The sequence below is a fragment of the Cyprinodon tularosa genome, unplaced genomic scaffold (genome assembly GCF_016077235.1).
Source record: "Cyprinodon tularosa strain WSP-4 unplaced genomic scaffold, ASM1607723v1 ctg57, whole genome shotgun sequence".
Taxonomy (NCBI): Eukaryota; Metazoa; Chordata; class Actinopteri; order Cyprinodontiformes; family Cyprinodontidae; genus Cyprinodon; species Cyprinodon tularosa.
This window is the reverse complement of record NW_024039307.1, coordinates 1009030-1028263: the sequence shown is the minus strand read 5'-3', so window position 1 is coordinate 1028263 and position 19234 is coordinate 1009030. Positions and strand designations below refer to the sequence as shown.

General features: G+C 41.0%; 1 protein-coding gene across 2 annotated transcripts; it reads left to right on the top strand.

Moving 5' to 3' along the window:
• The first annotated feature begins 561 nt into the window (after positions 1-561).
• On the top strand, positions 562-19027 carry klhl17 (kelch-like family member 17). Of its 2 annotated transcripts, none has more exons than XM_038305929.1 (12): positions 562-1136; positions 4109-4373; positions 5957-6078; positions 6163-6384; positions 9329-9445; positions 9539-9752; positions 9856-10000; positions 10350-10517; positions 13100-13188; positions 13312-13385; positions 13479-13660; positions 16939-19027. In XM_038305929.1, exons 2-12 carry the CDS (start codon positions 4160-4162, stop codon positions 17165-17167), a joined length of 1776 nt encoding a protein of 591 aa, XP_038161857.1. In that variant the 5' UTR covers positions 562-1136; positions 4109-4159; the 3' UTR covers positions 17168-19027. The 2 variants fall into 2 exon arrangements, with proteins under 2 accessions (XP_038161857.1, XP_038161856.1); XM_038305928.1 differs by lacking the exon at positions 562-1136 and adding an exon at positions 1461-1871.
• Positions 19028-19234: the final 207 nt, after the last annotated feature.

The following is a 19234-nucleotide window of genomic DNA, read 5'->3' as shown; positions in this document are numbered from 1 at the left end:
TTATAATGGAGGAATTTTAGAAGAGAACATTGAAGAAAAAGAATTGGTAGTTTTAAATAACGGGGTAGGTACTCGGGTAGACTTGGTAAGAGGTAAGGAATCGGCTATTGATCTGACTTTAGTTTCTCAATCTATTGCTAATAATTGCAGTTGGAAAGTCTCTTAAAATAATGAATAAGCATAATACAGGGTGTTGTATTTGTGGGAAATTAGAAATTATCCAACATATTTTTTTTAGAATGCAATAAATATACTCAGGAAAGAGAGATGTTGTGTAGAGAGTTAGACAGGAATAAAAGTAAACTAGATATAAGGGAATTGTTTCAAAGGTCATCTGGGGATGTAGTGTTTGGGAGTATTTTTAATTTTCTAAGAAGAACGGCTATTTTAGGGAGAATATAATAGTTTGTCTGATCCATACTCCATTCTGGAAGGTGGCGGTAATGCACCTATAAGTTGTTTGCCAACCGCCATTAAAAAAAAAAAGAAGAAGAAGAAAAAGGAAAGAAGAGCTGCTGGAAGAACAGAAAAAGCTTCCTAATGGGGGCGAATGGGGTGTTGTACTTCATATGGGGCCGGCCGGCCCAGATAATGTTGCTTACGGGCCTATTGTTGTGTTGTTACGCCATTGGATCTATTGGAGGTCCAGTGGGAATTTCAGGATCATAACCAGTGCTGGAGTTAAGCTCTAATAGCGCCTATTCTGCGTTCCGCCCGCCTTGCTGGCTCGGAAATCGTGCGCACCCACAGATTTGATTTTGTGTTTCTAATGTGCGACCAGCGTTACTTGTTATTTAAATTAATACAAATTTACCCATTTAATGAAACACTGGTCCTTACAGCGACTGAAATAAAAAACCTTCCTTTTTAAAGTGATGATTTACTTTGGAATACAAAAACCCATCGAAGCGTTGACGCCAACCTTTATATTTAGCAGCCAAAGCTACGCACTCAGGGGACTGCACTGTTTTGGTGCGGCACGTGAGGTTTAAATTGAATAATCCGAGGGTGGGAAGATTAGTTTCGCTTCTTTCTTTTTTTGTATTTATCAGTTGTTTTACATAACCACAAACCTGGGCAAGCTTACAAACCGACAAAAGACAGCGCTGTCTCATCGACACCGGAGGCGGCAGCGGGTGAGTACCGTCTGCTTTATCCATTCTACAAACTAAAGCGACGCTAGCTTTGCGAGCTAGCACACACGGAAACAATAGGGGTTTCTTTACATGCTTGGTGGCTTGTCATTTAAAACATACGTAGGAATGTTGAATATCTGTGTAGCGTTGATTTTTAAATTGCGTTTTACAGCAGAAACATGTCTATTTAAATGGTTGAGTTGGTTTGCATTTGTTTGATTTTGACTCTCCGGGATAACCGACACGGACAACCGCTAACAATAGTACGGTTAAGGTAAGCTCCACCCTTCGCGAAAGCCCTGCGAGTCTATATCGAACGCACTTCCGTACTCAGCCCAAACAAAAGGTGGCTTTTAAGACGGTATGATGTTATCTTCCCGTGATTAAAAATCACAGTGTTAGTTCATCAGCTTCTTATGCTCTACTGCTTTATTTTATCCCCTGTTTATTCCTGCCTATTTACATCGCAGCTGTCTGTGCAGTTTCACCAGCCGCACTCTGGGCTGCTGTGGCTCCACCTTAACGATCCGATTCGTGCTGCTCTTTTTTGTTTTTGCATTGACGTCAGCGAGTACAGCACAAAACAGAGGCTTTCTTCATATTTCCTATACTGCTGTGGTCAGAATATGGAAAGAAGAGACAGACGATGGTAGCGATGCTAAGGCAGTCTGACTGCGACTGTTGTTGATTCTCTCCCATCAGAGGACACCGTGTCCAAGGATACCCGCAACACCGGTAAAGAAACTGCAGCTGATGGGTGCTGTCATTTAAAATAGATTGTGTTTCCTATGATTACCTAAGAAAAACTATTCTGCTGCAAATCGTGTGGTTTTTGTCAGTGTCAACCAGAGACAAAAAAAAAAACATGTGATTTCTGTTTTAGTTTAGTTGTGATCCAGGGCTCAGTATTGCACATATGCATGTTTCAATGTGCAGCAGTATTCCTCTGAGCCTGACAGGGGATTGCTTCCTGACTCAGGGATACAGTTGGTGTTTTTGTGGTCTATTGTGTTTTGGAAATAATGTGCTCCTGAGCTGGTCGCCAGGCAGCTGTGATGACATTTGAGATGTCAGAGGGACACCAGAGCATATGCAGTTAAAGGAGCTTAATAAATAGCATCTCTATTTATTTAACAGCCTTTTTTCCTAGTTGTATTAACCTGATATGAGAAACTTGAACTTCAAACTGGTCAATAGTCCTTCAGGAGGAGATTGTCTTAGTGTGTTGCTTGTAAATAAATCTTTATTTTGACAAAAATGTATCAAAACAATAGTGCTGTACTCAAGAAATAGAAAACAAAAGCTTAGAATAAATGAAAAGCCAATGCAATCAAATAAAAAAATCTCATAGTTGGTAAAGATGTGATCAAATGAGGCAATAAAGATGCAAACATTTAATCAAACACATTTAAAAGCCAGTGAATTAAAATCATGTTTTCCATGTGATTTAAATAGTTGGTTTTGGGGTCTTTTATAACATATCGTAGCAGTTTGGGAGTTTGTATGTCAACAATAAAACTTTAAAGTTGATCATAAAACTTTATAGCTTCTTACAATTACTGTCTGCAAATATATACCATTTATAGTGAATGCATAGCCTCTGTGCACTTATAAATAAATATTTAAATCCTGTATAGCACTTCTGGATAGATGCAAAATGCATTTAGCTACTTTGTGCTTGTGACAGTGTAATGATAATAAAGTTTATTTCTCTATTCTTAAACTAACAGTGACCCAGAAAAGAGAGGGATGAAATTGGAGTCACTCCCTTTTAAATATTCCAGCTTTATTTTTAATGTGTTTTGAGGCAACGCTCTGGGTTTCACAGATCCACTGCAGTACTTTCAAAAATACCTCTGGAACCAAACATCAGTTAAATATTTGTTTGTTGCATCCTGATTGAAAGCAAGAAAATGATTGCAGGCAAGTTTCAATTTCAGCACGCCAACTAATTGAGAATTGTTGCTTTCATTGTTTAAGGATAGAGAAAGACACACAGACATCATTCTTGAAATTGGAGCCCAACTGTTTAGAGCCACTCTGTTGAAAACAGTTGTCAGGTCTATATGCATAACAACAACAATAAAAGAATCTAGGGTCAAAACTTCTTGCAAAGCTTTCTTTGCCTTTTAAAGAGATTCTAGATAAATTAGATGACTTAAAAATGAAGCATGTGAATTTTTGATAAAGGAAGAATTTTACTAAACTCCCTGTTAGTAAATATTCAACTGACAGATGGCAGACAGATATGCGATAGGGCGTACCTTATAAGTCGGGGTATTAAGTAAATATCCCAGTGTTTATTTTTTTTCCTTATAATTAGTGGAAGGTCCTTAGTATTTACAGCATGGTGAATAAAAGGATGGCTCTGGTCCGATCGCTGTTCATGGGTTAAGTAGAAATGCATTAAAGCTGCATGGATGGAGATTGCAATTTTTGAATGCAATAGGATTTATAAAATTATCCCCATTTATTCATCAAAAAAATAGTTTTAAAATTGATCAGATTAGTTCAGATTAATTGTTAACGCAATTAATGGATATGGTAAATGAAAAATATTTATTAATATTGCACCTCACTGATGATAGCAAAGCAATGGTGACCACTCTGATATTTCAGTAATATGTTAAGCAGCCTTGCAAGGAAATCTGAAATTGTAAATGAAAAAAGAACATCAAATAAAGGGCCTGACCACATTAATCTGACTTAAAGAATAAAAATCTTTGCTGTCAAATTAAAATGTAATTAAACTGGACTGGGATAAATTCATGTCAGCACTTTGCATCCAGCAGCACTTTGTTGCTCGTGTTGTGTTTGCGGGGACTTGTGTCATATCTGACAGGACGGCTCCTACTGCTGTGACTGTATTAACGATGATGGATCAGGACACCTGTCCAAGTACCTGCCTAGTCTGAAGCAATGGAAGAAGGTTTTAATAAGAGAAGGGGGGCTTTGTTTTCTTACCGTTTCAGTTGCCCAGCGTGCCGCCCAAACACAAAGCCACCACGGCAGCGCCAGGCATCATGATGGAGGGGGGCATGCAGCTGCTCAACCGCGATGGGCACAGCATCTCGCACAACTCGAAGCGGCACTATCACGACTCCTTCGTCTCCATGAACAGGATGCGACAGCGTGGCCTGCTGTGTGACATCGTGCTTCATGTTTCCAACAAAGAAATCAAGGCGCACAAAGTGGTGCTGGCGTCCTGCAGCCCGTATTTCCACGCCATGTTTACCAGTGAGTTGATGATCTGCTTCATACTCCACTGTACGGCAAAATTATCCAGAACCTTTGGGTTTGTTTTCACCAATTAAAAAGTGCATTTTTATTTAGTCCCTTTTTCTGTGATAGTCATCACTGAAATTCATCCAAGAGATGCTTGACAAGAAAATAGTCCCCATGTGAGAAATATAATCCCAGATTTAATCTAGTTGTTCTGCAAAGGCCTCTGAGGTTTTAGGGAACATTAGTGAACAAATATAAGGGAGAAAAAGAGAGCAACAGACAGATTAGGGAGAAAAGTTTAAACCAGATTGAGGTTATAAATCAACATGCTAAGCTCTCAATGACTGTTCAGTCCCTCATTGGAGCTCCAAAACAATTTGCACCTTAAATGTTGTTTTCTAGACCTAAATCCAAAGGGATGGCTTGTTGGTCAAGCTTTGGCTTCCCTGGCTTGAAAAATTGTTAAAAATGTCAGTTTCTAGTTATTTTTCTTCTTAGATGTGTACAAATAAACTAATATACCGTGTGACACCACTACCTGCAAACATTCAGCCTGTTTGATTTTCATCGTCCAGAAACGTGATTATTTTACTAGAAAGTTTTACAGCTTAAATTGTTTTTTAAATAAGGTCACCCACCAAAGGATGTGTGAAAGTATTCTTTTAAAGGAAATTTATGTAATTTGTCTTTTTATTGATGGAACTTAAAAAAAAAAGTAGATTAAATCACCTGTAGTTTCTAGATTTGCAAAATCTGGGTAAACATACCATGCTATACTCACAGCTGTGATTGGACTAAATGGTGGTTTTATGGTGCAGCAATTTGATTAGCTTCTATGTTTGGTTTTAAAGCCCTAGAATTACAACAGTACAGTCAAATGAGCTAAGCTGAGCGCTAAACAAGCTACAGTATTCAGATTTTTAATTGTCTGAAAAAGCTTAAATTCAATTCCACATCACACTTATACACTAATGTGATGCTATACCCCAATAATTGATTAAACTCTAGGATGGTAGCGTGAAAAAATTAGAGAAAGGTCAAGAGGCATACATGTATGTAAGGCACGGTTTGCTTTAATCCTCTGAAATGTACATCAAGAGGGTTGAGACGCATTAAACGCTGACAGCAAACCTCAAGTATTTCCTTTAGTTGTAGACGTAAAGCCCCAACATCCTTTACAGCTTATCATTTCCTCCTTGCTGGTGCTGTCTGAGGTGCAGGTGGTCAGAGTTCTTGCTGTGGAGACTCTGACTTCCTATTATTTTGCAAACCGAGCTGGTAAACATCTGATTTAAAGAGGCCGTTAAAAACGAAGCCTTAAAAAATCCGTTTGTTTCACCCCATTAATCATATTGAGAACAGTTTTTTTTCCCTTTGCATTCTTCTGTTAATTTTTAAGAATGTTGGAAAAATATCACTAGGTCCAAATATTTCATCACGTAGAAGGGAAGAAACTTATCTGTGCTGACGTTCAGCTGCAGGGTTGTGTACCTTAGCAGATGCCAACATGACTGAGGAGGGAGTTGATCTGGATCAGGCAGAGTAACGGCTTGCTGGTTGCTCTGTGGCTCATTTGGTTCTGTTTGGGCGTTTAGATGAGATGTCTGAGAGCCGGCAGACTCATGTGACCCTGCACGACATCGACTCCCAAGCTTTGGAGCAGCTCGTCCAGTACGCCTACACAGCAGAGATTGTGGTCGGGGAAGGTAACGTCCAGGTGGGGTCGAAGTTTTCAGTTTGAGTCAATTAACCATGAATATAAAAAGGACTGTTCTTGAACCGTATATCACCTTGTGGATAGACCTTGCTCCCAGCCGCCAGCCTGCTGCAGCTCAACGGGGTGAGGGACGCATGCTGCAAGTTCCTCCTCAGTCAGCTGGATCCCTCCAACTGCCTGGGCATCCGAGGCTTTGCAGACACGCACTCCTGCAGCGACCTGCTCAAGTCGGCGCACAAGTACGTGCTGCAGCACTTTGTGGAAGTGTCCAAAACAGAGGAGTTCATGCTGCTGCCGCTGAAGCAGGTAGGCTGCTGTGTTTGCTCTGCTGACTCATGCTCATGAATTTTAATAATGTATTCTTATTGTAGGGAGTAAAGCTCCTACAATGTGTAATGTTACAATGCTTAGCAAAAATATTGCCTTTGTATGTTCTTGAATTATGCGTTTTATTACATTTAAAAACACAAACTTGAATTTGTTTTATTAGAATCTTTAAATAAACAAATCAAGGAGGAAAACTGTGAGGTGGAAGAAAAGGCAGCATTTGTTCTCCTCCTACCCTGACTTTCATGGAGAGCATTTGTTAGCATCACCTTTCAGGTTTTCCTGGATATTCCTGATTGGTTTAAGGGCTGGACTTTGACTAGGCTATTCTCACACAGGAATCTAATTTTGCCGCTGCTCTGTGAACCGCCACCCAAATCTCAAGGCTTTTGCGGCCTCCAACAGGTTTTCTTCCAGGGTTGCCATTTTTTCTTAGCTCTAGCCATCTTTCCTGTCACAGTGGAGGTAAAGTACAGGTGGGGGATAGCGGTGTGTCTTAGACGTGGCATTCTTTACACCCTCTCTGTTCTCTGAGCATTAGCTGGATCCTTTCCATTCCATTGCCTGGTGTCCAGTCCATCTGCTGCATCCACTCAGCTGAACCGCCACTTATTGCTGTTTGGGCTCGGCTGCAGCAGTGCTGCTCCTGGAAGTGGTAATTAGGCAAAGCCAGTGACATTTTCACAGCTGCTCTACTGTTTATAGAGCAAACAACTATGTGTACGCCTCCTACATATCAGTAAGAGTTACTAGTCTGGCTCCAGTATTGTCACCAGATTAGACCGATATTAAGGGATTTAGCCATCGGTTTATTATTTGTATTAGTAAGGCCTGAGAAGCGTCTGCAGATTATACAAGTCGTCGGTTTTTGCCGCTAGTTTGTTTCTCAGATTAGCAGGTCACCCTGGAAAGCTGCGAAACAGCGGATCATCTAAAGCCATTTTCTATTGGATAAAATAATAAATGTTTGTATTTCAACATTTAATTTCCCTTTTGCATTAATAAAGTATTTTCCATTTATGTTTTATAGATTTGTGTGTTAAGTTGCTGCTCCTCTACTCACAGATTACTGGTTAAATAAGGAAAGACAAAGAGTCCGGAGTCCTTTCATCGTGTTCATTGTTGTGTTCAGGTTTCAGTGATAATTTTTTTAATCTATTTATTTTGATCATTTAGGTCAGGTTTTCATTATGGAGTTATTCCTTGATTTCAGCTTATGCAGTTAGTCCAGTATTGTGCCAGATAGCTGAGGCTGATATGTTTTTCTGCAGGTCAACCTCTAAATGTTCCCTTTCAGATATGTCTGTGTAAATAAGGAACATTTACCACGCATTTATTGCAACCGTTTTATTCTGGAAGATCTTCTTGCCTGTTAATAATTGTTCATACTTTAAAGGTCTTTTATTCATCCATGCTGCAGCTGTATAAACGTAGCGTGGGCTGTAATGACCCAACTGTGATGTCATAAATCAAATCTGAGCTCGGTTGTAATAAATGTGACCTGCTGTAGTCGGTCTTTGTGTTTTTGATTCAGCTGCTGCTGCTATATTTAGTCATAAAAGGCACGCTTTGGTTAAATTGATATGATGATTTATAACCAGGGGTCTCTTTCATCAGAAGAAGCACATCTTCGTTTTCTTTTTTAGTATTGGGAAACAATTTGTTTGAGTGAAATAAAAAGAAATGCTTTCTGGGAGTGAAGTGGATTTCCTGTCAGGATTAATTTGTTAAAAGCTGCTGATGATAAATTCTCCTTGATTGGACTTAATTCATTTTATTCCACAGTTCTACTGCAGGGTGTTTTTTTCCATCATATCTAAAGCACTAAAAGCCCTGCAGGAATAACTTCAAATAAAGAAGGTTAATTTTTCTGGTCTTTGTGATCAAAGGGGAGATGAAGGTGGCTTTAAAGCACACAGCTGCTCCCATTAGCTTCGCCGCTCGTGCAGCAGTGGAGCCAAAGCCTGACAATGTTTCTGCCTCCAAAGGCCTTAGACTTAAAAAGGCAACGTTAAAGCAGATTAAAGGTCTACTGTTTTCTCCAGGTCCATTCTTCTTTCCACAGCTTTTCCAAACTGTTGCATGTCTGGATTTATTTCTCTCTACTGAAAGACTGTGAGCTCACAGTGCTGTGAAATATGCCCATATTTCTTTTCATGTTCTGTGGGGGAGAAATCAAGAAGGTGTGACAGTGATTAGTCAGCGTGGCTGATGGCTCGCTGATCCAGGATCACATGGATGCCATTTTGAAGACGTTTTATGTTGGTGGATTAGAGGAGGCTGTGTTCCTCAGTGGCGGCCAGTAAGGACGGTGGCCACGGCAGCAGCTGGCTGCTCTGTTCCCTTCAGACCCTGTTAGCTTAGCGTTGACCTGGGAACGGTGCCAGCCAGCCACTCGGACCGCCGTTTTATGTGCTTGAAGAATCACAGCTTTAAATAAATCGCAGCAAAGGCTCAGAGACCATAACATAAATACAGAAGATTTTATGTGTGATCAAATAACTGCATCAAATCTGGAGTCGTTCTTTAAAATAATGGAGCAAAGATAAGGAGGGTTTCTTTAGCTTGTTTATATTTAATCACAAGAAAACCTCAAACTGCAAGATATTCAGTTTGAATTGATGTATAACTCTGGAGGATCCAAAGCGCTGAATCTATTGAAGGATCAGCTATTTGTCCACTATAGGTGGTGGCGGTATCATGCTGTGGGGATTTTTTTTTGTTTGGAAAGCACAGGGTTGCTGATTTATGATGGAAAGCAGATAATCCTGTTTGATGATGCAAAAGACTTGAGAGCAGACAGTGGTGTAGCTATACTCCCCCAGCAGGAGGAGGGTTTTTATGTAATTTATCTGAATGTTATTTCAGATTAGTAAAGGAGCTGTGTTTGTCTAAATTTTACCTCCCTGTCATGTTTTTCCAGGTCCTTGACCTGATCTCCAGTGATAATCTAAACGTGCCGTCTGAGGAGGAGGTGTACCGCGCTGTGTTGAGCTGGGTGAAACATGACATAGATGGACGGAGGCAGCATGTGCCGTGGGTAAGTAAGGGTTTTCTGCTATCCATCCCACAACAATAAACACCAACCCATGTGTTTATTTTTTTTCCCCTCTATATCGTTCTTTTTCCACAGCTGATGAAGTGTGTGCGGCTGCCTCTGCTGAGACGAGACTTCCTGATGAGCAACGTTGACACGGAGCTGCTAGTGCGTCACCACTCAGAGTGCAAAGATCTGCTGATCGAGGCTCTGAAGTACCACCTGATGCCTGAGCAGAGGGGCGTCTTGAGCAACAGCCGGACGCGCCCTCGGCGCTGTGAGGGTGCCAGCCCCGTGCTCTTTGCCGTCGGTCAGTGTGTCCCTGAATTCACCCATTTGGGAACATGTAGGGGGAAAAACGCATCTCTGGTTTGTCTTACTTCATGCATGTATAATAAATCTTTTTTTTGCAGGCGGGGGGAGCCTTTTCGCCATCCACGGAGACTGCGAGGCGTACGACACAAGGACGGATCGCTGGCACATGGTGGCATCCATGTCCACACGGCGTGCACGAGTCGGTGTGGCGGCCATAGGGAACAGACTCTATGCCGTCGGAGGGTGAGTGATAAAACTCACCAAGTTGACCTTTAAATCAAACACTGAGTGGTGCCAGGACATATAAGACCTGGGGACTTATCTTTACAGCACTGCTAAAGCAGAGGTCATTATTTATCCTCCCTAAAACAACTGTCTGCTGTTTTATGGCTCAGACTGAACATGGCTGCTCCTCCCGGGTTTCACAGATCTACACATAAACTCTGGTTTCTTATAAAAACAGAAATATCTGTATTGAATTTAAGTTTTTTTTACTGCCTTGTCTGATATTTTCTTCTGCTAATGATCCTACAACATATAATCAGTGCAGTACACAATGTTTACTGATCACCTGGACTTTCTTACCCATTAGGTATGATGGAACCTCAGACCTCGCAACGGTGGAGTCCTACGATCCCATCACCAACTCCTGGCAGCCCGAGGTTTCCATGGGAACAAGGCGGAGTTGCCTGGGTGTAGCTGTCCTGCATGGCCTGCTGTACGCTGCTGGGGGTTATGATGGAGCTTCCTGTCTGAACAGGTGCACACACACGCACACACCTACACAGTGATGAATACAGCTCCTTAGTATTTTGAATCTACAGCACGTTGCAAAAAATATATATATCTCTTGAGAATTTCTCAGTTCGTCCATATTGGAACTAAAACTCTCCAGAAGACAGAAAAAGGATTTTCAGAATTAGTTTCCTTTGATACCTTGACATAAAATCCGGTGCAACCAAAGGCCTTCAGAAGAGGCCTAATTAAAAAGCTTGTTTTCCTATTTGTAATTTAATCTCTGTTAAAATCCAGCTGATCTCTAAAGGCTTGTTGGCGAACATTAGTAATCAAAGCACATAAAGAACATATATAACCTCCTAGAATGCTGCATTCTCTCTTGAGATAGTGGGCACTGTAGAGGTCCTGTAGGGAGGATAGAAGGTGGCCATTGGTCCCCTGGGCAGTGTTGAAACCCTCCTTGGTGCCTTCCTTTGTGGCACGGTGCAGCTGGAACCACACAGAGATGCAGTATGTCAACACACTCTCAATGGAGCAGTGGTAGAAGACAGATGGCACCTCCCTCTTCAAGTCTAGCTCCTTGAGGATCCTCAGGAAGTGCAGCCACTGTTGGGCCTCCATCTCAAACCGCAGTTGGGTCTCCATTGGAGGTCTGCATCTACCTGCACACCCAGGAGCTTGAAGCAGATGGCCTGCAGATTAGTATTTCTCTTTCTGAATCACCTCCTCTGTCTTGGATGTGTTGAGGACCGAGTTGTTCCCTGCACTTCACCCGACCAGCCTCTGGACATCCTGTACATCTCGTCACCTCCTGACATGAGTCCCACTAAGGTTGGGTCATCTGTGAATATGAAGTTAACGTTTTCTGGGTGGCGGCTGATGCAGTCATAGGTGCATAGAATGTAGAGCAGAGGACTTTGCACACAGCCCTGTGGGGAGCTGGTGTGATGCTGAGGGCTGTGGAGAGATGTGGCCAACTCAGAGGAAGTCTGTGACCCAGTAGCAGGTGGTTACAGGGAGTCCAATATACATAAGTTTTTGTTATCAGTCAATCTTGGAGTATGGTGTTGAAGGCAGAGCTAAAGTGCAGCCTGACATGGCACCCCTGCTGTTCCAGGTGGGAGACAGTGAGGAGCACTCTGTATTCTGTCGAACTGCTCTGTAAGCAAACTGAAGTGGGTCAAATGTGGATGGGGGGCAGGATGATGTGGCATCAGACCAGTTACTGACCACTTCATGGCCACATGTGTGAGAGCAACAGGTCTGTAGAAATTTAGACTGATGATGATGGTTCTTTGAGGCAGTGGAACAATAGTGGATGACTTCAGGCATGGTGGGATGAAGGACTGAGACGGTGGCTCTGTCAGAACGTCCGCCCTAACTCCTAAATCCCTCAATCACTATATAGAGTGGGGACAATATAGTGGACTTTATGGTGAACTATGGTGACCAATTGGCCAGATGATGGCTACTTTTTTGCTCCCCATGGTGCCTGCTCCATCTTGTTATTTGTCACCGTTGTCGGGTAGCGACAGCGGGCCACTATACCAACAAATCCTGTGACGCTTTGCTAGAAGAGCTCTCCTCGCGAAGCATTTCGGGATATATCTGCACGCTACTGACCATGGATGATCACTACTTTTCAAAGTTCATTGTGGAAAATTTTGAGTCCGCTACTTTTTCATACACTAGACATTCAGACACTAATTTAAAATGGCCACTATGGAGTGCCCTATATAGTGGTTAGGACAGACATTCGGACACAGCAAGTGGCTGATTGAAGATTTTAGTGAAGACCATCCCTGTCAAATCATCTGGTCCTGCATGTCTTCCTGGCGTCTATTGCTCTCAGTTTGCACCTCATCTCATGCTCCCACACCTAAGGCTGATTCTTGTGTCTTTCAGCAGCCTCGGGTCTTTAGACCTTAAAGCATGCAAAGAAGTGGTTGAACTCCTCCGTTAGCGCAGCATCGCCCTAAGCTGTCATGGTGCAGCTGGGTTGAGGTTCTCAACCATGAGAGGGGTGCATGCAGGGATCATCAGCATGGAATCTGATAGACCCAGATGTGATGGTGGTCTATAGTTTATTTTATTTTGCTATAGATCTTTTCCAGTGTGTTTACCCCAACCATGTTGCACATTTCACATGCTGATTGAATCTGGTAATCACTGACTTCAGTACAGCATGGAATGATATGCACTGCCTCAGGATGAGAGCTCTGCTGGCTGCTAACTTTGTCTATCTCCCCCAAAAACATGGTGGCTATGGTGAAGCCATCCAACCAATACAGCAGAGCTTGAGCTGTTCTGCAAAGCAGCAGAAGAAGTTTGCTGAAGCTGGTAGAAATGTACCTGAAGTGACGTGTTTGGTGGCTCTGTTGGTTATTGACAGTGAGGCATTGAATGAAAATAAGTCCCACACTTTGCAGACTGCTACAGATTTAAAACTAACGTTTATCACTAAAATCCTATCAACCAACATGCAAAAGACAGCTGCGGGCTGTGTGAATATTTGGAAAGGCAATCAGATGTTTATCTTCAGTGGATTTATTGTTGGTCTGACGCAGTAATTTTAATAAATGTTGATCTTTTTTCCCCTTGCAGCGCAGAGCGTTACGACCCTCTGACCAGCACCTGGACATCAATCGCCGCCATGAGTACCAGAAGGAGATATGTACGAGTAGCAACTCTGGGTAGGATCTTTTTTCATTATTATTAAGTTTTATTTTAACAGCAGTCGTACAGGGGGAGTTGCTGCCTTGGTTCTTCTCTGCTAATATTTATGTTCTCTGTTTACTCCCCATTTTTCCCTGCAGACGGGAGCTTATATGCGGTGGGAGGCTACGACAGCTCCTCACATCTGGCTACAGTGGAGAAATACGACCCGCAGGTAAACTGCTCTGAAATGTATCCTCAGAGATGTTGGCAGCTTCAGTTTCACTCAAGCTTTCCAGACTAAATACATCACCTCTCTGACGCACAGAGCAACACGTGGACGGCCATCGCTAACATGCTGAGCCGCCGCAGCAGCGCTGGGGTGGCCGTGCTGGATGGCATGCTGTACGTGGCGGGAGGCAACGACGGCACCAGCTGTCTGAACTCAGTGGAGCGGTTCAACCCGAAGACGAACACCTGGGAAGGAGTCGCCCCCATGAACATACGCAGGTCAGCCTTCAGCAGCAGCACAAACAGCGCAGGCGATGAGCGAGAAGTCCCACCTTCATCATTATTTAGTTCAGTTTCTGGTTGTTTAATGTAATAAACACTGCCGTAAGAAAGAGAGAAATAGTTATTTGGGATCTTCTATGGATTAATCGATGGAACACAAATAAATACGTCCTTGTTTATATAGGTGGTTCTGCTTTTAACATTGGTAATGTTCTTTGCAGTCCATCACCTGCAGGGCTGCTTAAAACCACATTTGTCCATCATAACAGATCAAATTACAAATCTAGATATTTCCAAAGTGTTTTCTTTTTTTTCTTTTTTTTTAGTTTAGTTGTTTTCGGCCAAAAAGAATGTGAGGGAGATGATGAATAAATTGGATTCTTTTAGGAAACTGAACCCGAGGAGGCACACCCTACCGAGCTGAACCGTCAAGATGACCCAGTTCTTCTGCCTTTGTAGGGCTTCAACTGACAACAAGAACCAGCTGAACATGCGTTGGCATTTTAAAGCTCCCAGCTTTTTATCCCTCAAAACCTTTTTAATCGATCTAGTCCAATAAATCCTTCAGTCTTTGGTTTATGTGACAGCTTTGGACAATTTATCGAACCTCCCCAAACAGCCATCTCTTTAGTAGATGTTGTTTTTTTTGGATTAAATAAGTAAAAAAAGCTTTATTTGGAACTGAGTAGGAAACAAGTTGGGAGTGAACTAAAACAGAGTAGTACTTTATCGTCACTTTTCTAGGAATAGAAAAGTAAATGAGGCGACCTTCTCTTACACTCGCTGTACAGTTGAGTGATCAGCCTAAATGTGGATGCATGGGAAAACATCTTCTCCCTTCTTTACACTGCTATGAACATTGAAATTGATTCGATGCATCTCAGCCCCCTGAAGTCCAGCATAATTTCCGCCATTTTGGAAAATGTTTGTTCCAGGTTGTTTTCTGAATTACTCTTTTTGGTCGAATACTGAGACCCTCTACATGTTATTGTTGTCAGTTCTGCTTCAAATTATTTTACAAAGATTAAAATCTGGAAGTAGTTTTTTTTCCTAGTCTGAGTCGCGAGGACAAACACCAAAAAAGTTTTGAAAAAATGGATATTTAAATCCATGTCAAGTGTAACTTTTAAACATTTTTGCTGTTGGCCTGTAGCTAAAATACCAAGCAACAAAGGAATCAAATGTTTGTTTTTAACAATGAAGAGGCAATTTTTCTGATAATAATTTTCACAAAGTTTACTTAAAAGAATCTGCATGATCACTTCAGTCTTTAACAAGTTTAGCTCCTATAGATTATGACAAGAGGACGCACCCCCGAGGTGTTCCTGTGGTGGAAAATGTGGTGTTTCTGCTTGTTCAGATGACCTAAAGCAAATGGATATATATCTAAGGGAGGTTTATACAAAAATTAAAAGGCTTCCCTTTAATTTTAACTTTGTAAAGAAAATATTGGATAAGACTATTTCTCTTAAATTAGGGCCTTAGATTTTGTCTGCTGCCTTCTTAAGGGATAAACATCAAATGATTTCCTTCTCAGATACATAATTTTCTTATGACTTTGAAGATGAAGAGTTGCAGAAGAGGCCGGCGTGCTCACATTTACAGCAACATGTTGTCTCAGATGGAGGGAAATCTATAGACACAGCAATGCTTTAGGAGGACATCGGAGAGAGAGACGGAAAACCTGATAACAGCTTATAGATAATTCATGTTTGTCTTTGAGAGCTTAATTAGTTCTCATCAGTCTCCTTTTATGTCATCCAAAAATCCCACTGAAAACTCAGACATTTTACAATAGGTAAAAAAATAAAACATTTTACCAAGAGTTTCATGTAACAGTCGAAAGACAAATACCTGTTGAACGCCTATTGCTGTAATCCAAGCTTTGGGTTTGCAAATGGAGAGATGTTTGATCGTTCCTCTTTGCAAAACACTTTAAGCCTCACACTGCTTTAAGGAGGGCTGGTCATCTTGGGTTCAGATCGCCAAATAGATCGGTTAGCTCTTTCAGAGCCATTAAACAAATTGTTCATGTTCTGATCTTAGGTTTTTCATAGCTGCACTGACTGCATGTTTAGACTCATTCCCCTGCTGGAAGGTTACCCTCCACCAAAGACTCTTAAGAGGTTTTCTTCCAACATTCTCTCCTCCTCCTTATATCTCTGATGAGCTGTTGCATATTGGCCAGAAGTAGCACTTCTTCCACATGTTTGCTGTATCCAGGCTTGTAGGTGGCTACAAATTTTACATCTAACCACTTTATTTCAGTAGTGGTGCTTTTTTCCCACTCTTCCATGAAGGATAGATTTGTGGGGTGCATGCTAATGGTTGACTGATGTGTAGCAGATAAAACCAAAAAAAAAAAAAAAAAGACGGTTTCCCTTTCCCAAAGAAAACTTTCTCAAGAAGCTTGGGGTTTTAATGTGATCCATGGTTTTGTGGCCGATATTGCATCAACATTGAATCATAGATGGATGCAATGAAACAAATCCAGTCATTTTTCTAAATAAATAACCATTCAGGCTCAAACTATTTCAATTATATCTGACTGATTAATTTTCTATTCTTTTTTTGCAACTGATATCAAATGACAGAGTAGTACCAGGCTGCTGTTGCGCTCAGATAACATTAGGGTTTTATGATGCATCTCTGTGTTAAACCTCTCTGACCTGCTGCGTTTCTGTCCTTTCATGCTTTTTGTTCTTGTTGTTTCCAAATGCTCTCTATCAAACCTCCCAAAGCCTCCAGGGACGGCTGCATTTATACTGAGGTTAAAATGCACACTGGAAGGATCTATTATGATTGTGTACCTTTTGAAGGCAGTGGGTCACATTAGATTATACTCAGGGATACTGCAGTGAAATGGGTCAGAAAGGATTCCTTATTTTATTGCATTTTCTGCAGGTTAAGCTAAAGAAAGATGCGTATATATATATATATGTATATATATATATATATATATATATATATATATATATATATATATATATATGCATATATATATGCATCTTTAGTTTAATCTGCTGAAAATGTAATAAAATCAGGAATCCTTTCTTTCCTCTTCATAGTTATACACTACTCTGCATCGTTCTGTTAAATAAATTTTTTAAAATTAATTTAAGGTTGCTTTTATAAAGCATAAAAGGTGAAGCAGTCTGTGAGAGGAAAATAAATACCCTGGCAAGTCGTGACTAAATAATATGGGCTGTAATGAAAGTATTTATAAAAACCAGGAGGTGAATGATCTACAAGTCATCATACATCTTATCTCCTAGGAGCACTCATGACCTGGTGGCTATGGACGGGTGGTTATACGCCGTGGGAGGCAACGATGGCAGCTCAAGTCTCAACTCCATCGAAAAGTACAACCCGCGCAGCAACAAGTGGGTTGCGGCCTCCTGCATGTTCACGCGCCGCAGCAGCGTGGGCGTAGCGGTGCTGGAGCTCCTGAACTTTCCGCCGCCTTCCTCCCCCACCCTATCGGTGTCCTCCACCAGCCTTTGACACGGGGTCACCGTTTGGTTGACCTCGGCCACCGCTGCTACAGCCCAGACTGGATCTGGGAAAAGACGAAACTGTTCTGTGTGAGAAGCAGGGGAGGAGGAGGACTGCAGGCAGCACATAGAGGGAGGGAGGACTACTGAGGCCTCCTTATGTGGTACAGTACACTCCAGAATTATTAGCACCTGGTAAAACAGGATAAAATATGACGATAGAATACGAGTCTAAATACATTGGAGTTTTTGAAAATAATATAACAATGCAATTATGAAATATTTATACTAAAGTTTTCCCCTTATTTCTAGATGTCTCTTTTTGCCACGTTGCTATTAGCTCTGAACTGCACCGTATCTGGTCTGGATTGCCTCAGAGCCCCTCTCCGTATATCACAATCATTCAAAACCTGTTTCTTGAAAAATAAAATAAAAAGCAAAAGGGTGCAGCCCATCATGATTAGTGTTTGAAACACATATCATAAAACACCCTGATTCTGTAAAGTTTGCTGTTACTTTTGGGTTAGATGTCGTAGTTTTCTGCACAGCTTTTCTTTTTTTTAACGTCAGAAGTTTTTCACAATAATATATAATATATATATATATTAAAAAAAAGACGGATGCCGAACGATTTTACTTTTGGAATGTAGCCTTTTAGTGGTTGTACCATGCATGTTTCCTTCTCAGCACAGATTCTCCTCCTTCCAAAAAAAAAAAAAAAAAAAAAAAGAGAGAAATGTAGATGTGGTGCCACTGTGCATCGCTAGGTGGCAGTAACAAGCAATGTTTAAAAGCACTGCAAGAAAGCATGGATACAAATAACAGGCTTTGCCCTCAGAACTGTAAATGAGTTTGGATCTTTATTTATATAAAATGACAAATAATACAGAAGTATATGTATTTATAAGATCTAATATATTCTGTTTTAAAGAGAAAGAAACAGATCCAACTATTTCAGAGTGTTTTATTATTTATTTAGGCGTGTGACGTGCATGTCATGGACGGAAATGGGGAAGAAGATTGAGAGATTGAGAGAGGACTGTGTGGGTCTGGGATTGTGGACTGCTTGCTGTGTTTTGCATTTCTTAATGTTTATTCACTGCCACATGACCCTGTACCTCACTGTATATCTGATTGTATTTATTGTCTCTTACCTAAATTCTTTTTCAAAACGCGTATAGGTGCATTGTTTACTCCTCAGGATAGCCAGGCTTGAAAGGTGGATGCTGTCGTTTACTTTCTCCACTTTGAAATTGATCCATATCTGTTTTTAAACTGTGTTTAGCTCATGTTTTAGGTTCTACTTTTTTCAAACGAAGCTGAAACGACGGTGTGCGTTCCGATCGCATAAATGTTACAATGAAAACCTGCTTTGTCTGAAGTATTCCCCTCAAACCCTTTAGGTCTAGTCGGATGTCATAGCTGAGTTCAGTTCATGTGTAGTGCAGTGATACCATTCCAGACTTCTAAGAAGTTGTCTTTTCTCCTTATTTTAAAGGATTTAGTTGATCTGTTTTATTATTTTTCATTTCTCCATATTCATTAGTGTGCAAAGGTAGAATTGGAGCGTTGATGCCCTTATAAAAATGTGATTTATTCTGTAAAGTGAGTTAAAAAGCTGCACAAATTCACATAAGACTCAAAGCCTTTGTCGTGTGGAATGAAATGTACATTTATTATTCAGTTTCTTAGTTTTGATTTTGCAATTTTATTGTGACTGTAACCCTTTTTTAAGTTTGTGGTCGATGTTGTGATATTTGTTTATTTATATGTTTGCTATTTATGAAACTTTACTATGTTGAATTTTGCACTATTATGAAGTGGAGCAATACCGTACACTTGAAAGGAAATAAAGACGTTTTCAGATGTGGTCAACATTTTGGTGTGCTTGAATTAAACCTGTTCACCTAAAGCAGCAGGGTTCGGTGAACCGTGCACAGGAAGAAAAGCTGAATTTCCTTAAAAAGGTCTGTGCGCACACAGACACACATTAAAGATTCTGTTGCTAAGCGAGGTCTTTGCTACGTTGACGGTACACATTTCCTTGGTAGGTCTCCAGCATACTCCTCTACCGCAA

Bases quoted from the DNA above. Each gene is read 5' to 3' on its own strand.
- klhl17 (XM_038305929.1), top strand. From the start codon at position 4,160: ATGATGGAGGGGGGCATGCAGCTGCTCAACCGCGATGGGCACAGCATC. The intron at 9,446-9,538 runs GTAAGTAAGGGT...CTTTTTCCACAG, and splicing joins GGAGGCAGCATGTGCCGTGG to CTGATGAAGTGTGTGCGGCT. The intron at 13,189-13,311 runs GTAGGATCTTTT...TTTTCCCTGCAG, and splicing joins TGTACGAGTAGCAACTCTGG to ACGGGAGCTTATATGCGGTG.